Source organism: Thunnus maccoyii, chromosome 15 (assembly GCF_910596095.1).
Source record: "Thunnus maccoyii chromosome 15, fThuMac1.1, whole genome shotgun sequence".
NCBI classification, from domain to species: Eukaryota; Metazoa; Chordata; class Actinopteri; order Scombriformes; family Scombridae; genus Thunnus; species Thunnus maccoyii.
Window position 1 is genome coordinate 27,257,655 of NC_056547.1, and position 8,350 is coordinate 27,266,004.

The following is an 8,350-nucleotide window of genomic DNA, read 5'->3' on the forward strand; positions in this document are numbered from 1 at the left end:
GTTAACTTTATATTCAACGTCAACACACCTAGTCAGCTGTGTTAGGGAAAGATCATGGTTTGGCCAAGATTCGAAAAAATAAACAATCTGATCTCGTGCGTCAAGCCAGACTTTTTAAAACATTTTACCAAAACCACAATCTTTCCCAAACTCTAACTGCCTAAACATAACCATAAAGACAGTCATTATGCTTTAGCTGCCATGAGCAGATATTGTTAGGAAGACAAATTAAATGGACAGTGAATATTTTACAGATCCGTTCAGTGTGAACATATTGAGGCTTTGCGGATGAATTATTATGAGTTTATTAAAAAAAAAAAAAAAAAAAATTCATGCTGTTACTTTAAAAATGTTTTTGTAACTTTTTTGTTGTTTTTTTCCATTTGTGTCTGTATTTTATTTTCTACTGTTGTTTGAGTCACATCTTTTGTCATATGTGGCCTTTTTTATTTGTATTTGCTTTTGCAAATTTGTGCTATTCAAGATATTGTTTGGGAGACAAGGTGAGCTTGAAAGTCAAGGTAATGGTGCTGTAAACAGATAATGAATTTTTGTCATCATTAGCTATTAAAAAATGATGAAACAATCATTTTATTTCCTTTTGGACTTTTAATACTGCTGGTTTTATTTCATAACATTCATTATAAAGCACTATGAATTCTCTACAAATCCATTTAAATGTGTTGCTGGAAAGAATTTTTATTCAAATCATTTTTCTTTCTCAGTGGTTCTGCGTTGCTTTGCTGCCTGAGGAATCCTTCCCTGCTGCTCTTTAAACAGAAAAGCTTTCAGGTAAGAGAGTAAGGATCATTACAGATAATGGTGTAAAGGGTAATGAAGGCAAACGGCAGTGAAATCTCTCCAGTATATATCCTACTTGCTGTGCTGAGCGGGGCTCTGCTGCTCCGGTGGATCAGTGGAGAGGTAGTTAGTGAATGTTTCTTTGCACAGTGATTAAGGGGGAGGACCAATGGCAACAAAGGAGACAGAGAGGACGGTAGCTCCTCCTCTCTCTCTATCTCGCTATCTCTCTCCCTCTCTCTCTCTCGCTCGCTCTCTCCGTGCTTTATAGATGTATATAATCCCCGAGTTGACCCAGAAAACAAACTCCTCTGACTGCCGAGACGCCGCAGAGTTTGAATCCGCTGCAGGGCTGCTTGTAGCCGGAGCATCAGCTGGAGAAAAAAGACCCGGCGCCGATCCAACTTCTCCGTACGGATTTCACGTTATTACATCGGGTAGGTGTCGTCTTCTGTTACTCCTAAAGCAGGTAGAGAGGCAACACTTTACCTTTGTATTACAGACTAGTTTCTCATTTCTTTACATAATAAATCCAGACTGATTAGATGTGGTTACAGGCAGCGAGATCAATCTCATTTTCACCTTGTTATTTATTCTTTAGAATAATGTCAAATAACCTACATACACAGTCTCCGAGGATTAAAAAAAAAAAAAAAAAAAAAAGAGGTTTCATGCTTGTGTAATAATGCCAGAAATTATTATCCTCCCTCAGACTATCTATTTACAAAGTGGCATTTGGCTGAATGTTAATCCAGATCTGCAAAAAGGCTCCGCAGATAGGGTATAATTAGGTAACACAAGAGCAGAATATTCTAAGGATTTAGGCTATTGAGGGAAGTGTTGCTGTCTTGTTTGATCAGCACTAAAAAGGCTTGATTTGCCACAGGCAGCCCGGAGCAACACCAGAGTTCATTTTTTTTGGGGGGGGGGATTTAAAAGCCTGAAATGTCTTTGTTTTTCACAGCCAGACACACAGTAAGGAGCAGTGCATGGCTCGCTCTGGATGTCTTTTTATGATCATCCCATTTAGAAGCAGGTTGTAAAAGAATATGATCAATTTTAACAAGCTAATCACGTTTGACGACAAATTACGGCTTCAGCTGAGCAGGATCTGTTTGTCATCTGTATTTAATCTTAATTGGAGATCTTTTGTAATGATTGTATGAGGAGGCTGTGTGTGTGTGTGTGTATGTGTGTGTGTGTGTGAAGGGGAAGAGGTGTGTGTGGTCTGGAGAAGCATTCCTCTGCGTCCTTTTGGCTGCAAGGGTATTGCTGCCCTCCCTCGTCTGGTGGGATATCCAGTGGTAATTCACTGATGGTGTAATTTTGGAGGTTTGGAGTGGGTTTTTTAGGAGACACTTCCTATGTGACTGGAAGTGTCCAATAGAGAAAGAGGAACTATGGAGGCGTGGAGGAATAGTTTCGGTAGAGAAAGGGCTCCTGCTCAAGACAATGAAGGTGTTTTTATTTAATTGTATTGTTTTAAAGGGGTACTCAAGCGATTTAGTATTGTACTACTATAACTTTGGAGGACTCACAAGAGACAGATTAAAGGAAGAATGGTCTAAATTGAAGCAGCGAAAGCCGAGATATGCTGACTTTTAGTATCTAGTATGTTTGAAGCTACAAAAATGCTGGATTCTACATTTCCCACAATGCAAGTTCATAGCGTTTCTTTTGTTAGACCCTCCATGTCTACTAAATGCTCACATCTTCCAATCTCACACATCCAATTACTAATACAGACTGGGTCAAGCCCAAACCCTGATGACATTACGATGACATCATCAGGGATATTTTTTTATTGTAGAGAGCTGCCTCCAGAGCCACTATGTACACACGAGCAGGAAAGTACTCCTCATGATGACGAAACTTAACTTGATGTGTGAAATCTGTGGAGTGCCCCTTTAAATCATGGGTTTTTTTTAAAACAATTATGTAACTGTGACTATGGGTTGAATTAAGAACTGGGCTTGACTGTTGTTCACAAATATTGTTTCCAGGGTGACAAGAGCAGCCATGGCTGAACACATGATGATGCCCATGACCCACGGCTTCAGGATGGGCATGAACGGACCTCCGCAGCACAATGGCCAGCCGGGCATGCGCAGCCTGCCCAACGGTCAGGTGATGCACTATGGCAGGAATCCTCAGAGCAACATGGAGGCGGCCATGAGACAGAGGTCGGGTATGGTGGGGCCTGGAGGGATGGCAGGCCCTGTGAACGGAGCTCCGATGGCCAACCATCACCATCAGATGATGTCTGGGAACATGATGTACAACAACCAGGGCCCCCAGCAGCAGCACCACCACATGCACCCTCAGCAGCAGCAGCAGCAGCAACAGCAGCAGCAGCAGCAGCAGCAGGGTGGACACCCACAGCAGTACCTCACCTCCCAGCAGCTCATGGCCAGCATGCACCTGCAGAAACTCAACACTCAGTATCACGGACATCCGCTCAGCACGGCCAATGGCCACCACCTGCCCAATGGTGCTCAATACCGGATGGGTCCAGCCCAGCTTTCAGGTATGCAGCACATAGCCGCCCCTTTGGGGCTAAACGGCATGGACATGGATCTGATCGATGAGGAGGTTCTGACTTCACTGGTGCTGGAGTTTGGGTTGGACCGTGTTCAGGAGCTGCCAGAGCTCTTCCTTGGACAGAATGAGTTTGACTTTATATCAGACTTTGTGTGCAAACAGCAGCCGAGCACGGTGAGCTGTTGAACAAAGCGGCTGGATGCTGGTTGGTCTGTTTGGACTGGACACCCCAAAGAATGACTGAGTGGCCACAGTAGCACAGCAAGAGGAGACAATCTCTCTGTTCTGTTTGGGTGTTTCTGTGTCTGTGTATTTGACAGTGTCTAGTAAGACTTCACACTGACCCTGCCTGTGAGTTGATGAAGAATTGTAATGCGAATAAAACGCACCAAAAGCACCAAGTTTCTCCTCTTTGAGCCGGTGCCAGTAAGATCTGTGGTCTTTGGCCAAATTGAGGCATTGTGATGCAGCGGACTCTGTCTGTACCCATCTGGCCCTCAGCACATGTGCCTGCGGTGCCAAGGCTTTGGGATAATTGTAAACTTAACACACACAACGGGGGAAGGCGACCTGAAAAGACTGTCCATCTGGGTCTGCTAGATTCTGTGGCATCTCTAAATGTATTTTATCTCTGATGACACCTTCAATTAGACTAGTAGCAGATGTTTTACAAATTTATAAATGGCTGTCCTCTGAATTTGTTTATACAAGGATGAAGGGATTAAGAGGAGGTTTTTTTTTTCCCAGCAATTTATGTGCATATTGAAGGCTGGCTCTTCAAAACCAAGAAGGTTCCTACAAGTAGTTCACACATTTCCTTCAAGGGCAAGGGAGTGAGGTTGCACAGCATTCCTGACTGACAGGGTTTATTCGGGATTGGCTGGTTGAAATGTGCTACATTGATTATTTAGCTTTCAGTGTCATTTACCTGACTCTGATCAAATCAGCTATCATTAAATGTATTGCATCTGTTCCCTGCTAATTAACTGTGTCTGAATCACTGGCAAAGTAGCACATTGCTTGGAGTGTTGGCTTAAAATAAGCATTCATCTGTAGAAAATGGCTCTGCAGTCTCACTGCTCTGAGTCGAACATTTAGGTGCTCATTGCAAGCAAATCCTGGGTTACTGCTTAATAGAATAGCAAGAAGAGTTAGAGAGGGAGGAAGCTAATTAGTATGAGAAACTGTGGCCTGTTGCAAGACTCACGAGAAGCCAAACATAAAAAAAAAAGCAGCCAGTGCTATCAGGAGCTGTTTGGTCACAGACCTGATTTTTTTTTTTTTTCTAAAAGCGGGATTGGTTTAAAAAAAAAAAAAAAAAAAAAAAAAAAAAAAAAAAAAGAAGTGCGTGATTGCGGAATTTACATCTGTGTGTTATTTGTGTACATCTGTGTGTGGTCAGCGCAGTGAGGCATTTAAAACCCATCAAATGGCGGTGTCCTCCCTAAACCATGGACCGGTGTGCTGAAGCTGATTGGAGGCTGGGCGGGGAGAGGGGAGAGAGTGCTGTGTCCACACAATGTGGACACAGCACTCCCCGGCAGCACTTAGTTTAATCATTATTTAAAGCTGCCGCTACCTGTGGCATTGATTTCACTAGGCGGGAAGAGCGAGCGAAGACCACAAAGCGTGCAAAGTTGTTGTTTTTTTTTGCCATAGATTAGCTTACTCTGCTGCTTTTCTACTGATTAGATTTAAATTACATGTTCTCACACGCTTGTCTTAATTGAGGTCGGCTTGCACATTCTCCAATGACTCAATAATTATAAAACGGACATGTTCTGTGGCGCTTTTTTCTTCTTTTTTTTTTTTCCTAGCACAGTAGGTAATTAGGTTTTTGTCAAGGTTGCTGCTTTGCCGCTGCAGGCCGGTTGAGGGAGAACTTCCTGCACTCGTAATGCTATTTGTGGAGCTGTCAGAGAGGTCAGGGCTGCGCTGGTGCACTGTGTTAATCTGTTCCAATACAACTGTGCTGTCCCTGTCTCTCTGGAGATCTGCCATCTCCAAGCTCTCCAGTAAAATAATGGGCATTGAAACATTGCTGTAAAGTGGCACTTTCTGCCTGGCGAACTGCAGTCAGACAAACTCGTGACCTCACATGATACATTGACATGATAAGATGGAAATACTTCTGGCCTTAGCGACAGTGGCCTGCGATTACTGCTATATCAAAAAAAAAGCGCCGCCTTCATGTGTATTGTATCTTTGTACTGTAGACTAGAGGTGAAGTTGATCTAGACACATTTAAGGTACTTTCGAAAAAAACATTGTCAGATGTAAATGTAAAATCAGTGGCCGATTTCAATGTGTTGACAAGAGATTATATCCTACATTTTTACAAAACGAGTGTGTAGATACAGTCCGAGTATACCAGTTGTTTGGGTGCGTGGCCTGAAGCTTTAAGACCAAGTAGACTGCATGTTAAAGCGAACGTGAGGGATGCCACCACTTTTCCCACAAAGCAGCTGAGAATGTACAGTACAAAACTTTGTGGGAACTCATCTTAAGATGGTAGATAAACGTGTGAGATTGTACTCCTTGTTCCAAATTACACATAATTCATTTGGGTAACCCCCCCCCCCCCTCCTCCTCCTCCTTTCCCATTTCCCCAAAGCTTTTGTAATGTTATTGATTCTATTTTAAGAAAATGTATTTATTTTCAAATAAAATATTTATTTAAAGAAAATGGGGTTTTTTTGTATGTCAGTGATTCTTTTAACCATCGTTGGTCGTCAAAAGATGACAGACGGATTTGATAAATGGTTAATGCTATACTTGTCTTAGTGGTTTATACTGCTGAAACTGCTTTGAGATGCTATCTATTCGCCTGAGTTTTGTTATGTTGTGGGTTTTAGACACTTCTCCGCCCACAGTACAAGTACAATCTATAAAATATATCTTAAACAATAGTGAGTCAGCATTGTCAACACAAAGCTGGAACTACATTTTGTTTTTAATGTATTTTTTTAACTCATTGGGTAATACAAAGTGCTAACCGAAATGTGACCAGAATAACAGTGGTCATGTTCTATTTTATCCTGTTTAATATGATCAAACACACATGCATCTGCCCATCTTCAAAAATCTATTACAAACAGCTCATAATCTTATAGAGACATCCTGCCGCGACGACTGATGTAATCAATCATTCTACATGACACGTGTTTTCTTCCTATGTGACCTTATGGTGACATTGTCAAGTCAGTTCACCTCAGCTGAACTGAATGAAGAGCTCATTGTAGGTCAGCTACAGGTTTTGTTTTACCATCTCGCTGCCATTAGAAAAGCATTTCTGTAGGGATATATAGAGACAAATATAAAAATAATCTCATTAAAATTCTAATTAGCTGTGCAGTAAAGTCATATTAAGAAGACCTGAAATACACGTGCTGCTTTTGTCCTTGAGCTGTTCTTAGTACGCTTTTGAAAACTATGAGAACCAGTTGTGCAAACCTGCAGCAGACTAGAGGGATTAGTAGTCTAATATTGTGACGAACGCAGTATTGATGGAATCATTGACAGCTTACAGATAGTGTCTGTAAATTTTATCCACAGGAAAGCGAAATGTTTCTTCGCAAATGGAAAAAACACATGTAACAGCTGTCTCTTGTATTGAAGTCTGACCTTTTGTTAACCCATCCATCCACCCACACCTCTCTACGTATACGCTGTTTAATAACACTAGACAATCACCTGATTCCATTTGTCACTTACATGTATACATGTTGTTTTGGGCACTTGCTGATTCTGTCATATATTTTTTTGTTTTTTTTGTGAAGACAGTCTCAGAATAATATGACATACTCCTCGTGAATATTCATGCAAACATAACATCTACAGAAGTTAAGAGCCCTCCAAAGTGACTTTTCAATTTCTGTATTGGCTGGCTGAAGAAATTTTAGATAATGAAGAAGTCGCAGCTAGTAAGTACACAGGAAACATCCTTTTCAATATCTTTTCTACAGAAATGTATCCATAGTAACGTTTTATACACAAAAAGTCATAAAGCAACCACCACAGTGTGTCTATTGTTTTTTCTTTACGGGACAGTTTCCTGCTTCGGCTAAGTACAAAAAGATAAAAAGCCTTTATTATACTGGCTACAAAATTAAAAACAAGACCAAAAATCGACCCCACACAGGTCTCTGCCAGGGTCAAACAGTCAAACATAAGTGAATACTGTAAGCACAGGCGTCAATCACACACATGAGAATTTCTGCTCTACCGTTATACCTGTAACCACTTAATGAACGAACATGGTGAAAGAAACTATTAATATAACATAGTAAAAGAGCCCCAATGGAGAAAAAAGTGCAATTGAATAAAATGAAAAAGGAAGGCATATGAGTGGAGAAATAATGAAAAAAGGAGACACGGAAAAAAATAATTAAAAGTAAGGAAAAAGTTAAAAAAACACTTTTTGAAGGTCATGTTTCCCAGCTGTAAGACATCATATATGCCATTTTTCATGTGTGTTACTTTAGTGTCTCACACCTGTTTCCTGCTGTAAGTGAAATGCACCACTTACTACTGTGTCTATGCTTGCAAATTCAGTGCACCTTACAATTATGCAGCCTACTAGGATGGATATAAGGTAATGTTTCAGTAGACAAAACTGCAAGTACCCCATCCACCAATACCACAGAGACAGAAGGAGATGGAGCAGCAGCAAATGATGTTGCAGAAAATATTAAAACACTACAGCAAATGGGCTTTCAGGGATGTTATGGTCGATCCTTGCAAAAAAACCTACCAGCTGCCCTCTATCTTGATGCCTGGAGCTGTATGCTCAGTCCATGCTGAAGAAGTCCATAACATGTTTGTTTAAGGGATAGAAATACTCCTGCATTACCCTATTTTATCTCTGCAGTATGAGTATACACTGACACAGAAGTTGAGTTGAAAAATGAGTGATATATTAATGGAGATCATACATGAAGTTGTTGAGTCCCGGTACAGTAGCTGGCACACAGGACTGCACTGGATCTGGAAGTATCTCCCTGCTTCT

The 8,350-nt window shown here is 41.1% G+C and overlaps 1 protein-coding gene across 1 annotated transcript; it reads left to right on the forward strand.

Annotated features, from left to right (window-relative positions):
- Positions 1–581: 581 nt before the first annotated feature.
- Positions 582–6,062, forward strand: cited4a (Cbp/p300-interacting transactivator, with Glu/Asp-rich carboxy-terminal domain, 4a). The gene is made up of 2 exons (XM_042435972.1): positions 582–1,238; positions 2,805–6,062. Exon 2 carries the CDS (start codon positions 2,821–2,823, stop codon positions 3,526–3,528), a length of 708 nt encoding a protein of 235 aa, XP_042291906.1. The 5' UTR covers positions 582–1,238; positions 2,805–2,820; the 3' UTR covers positions 3,529–6,062.
- Positions 6,063–8,350: the final 2,288 nt, after the last annotated feature.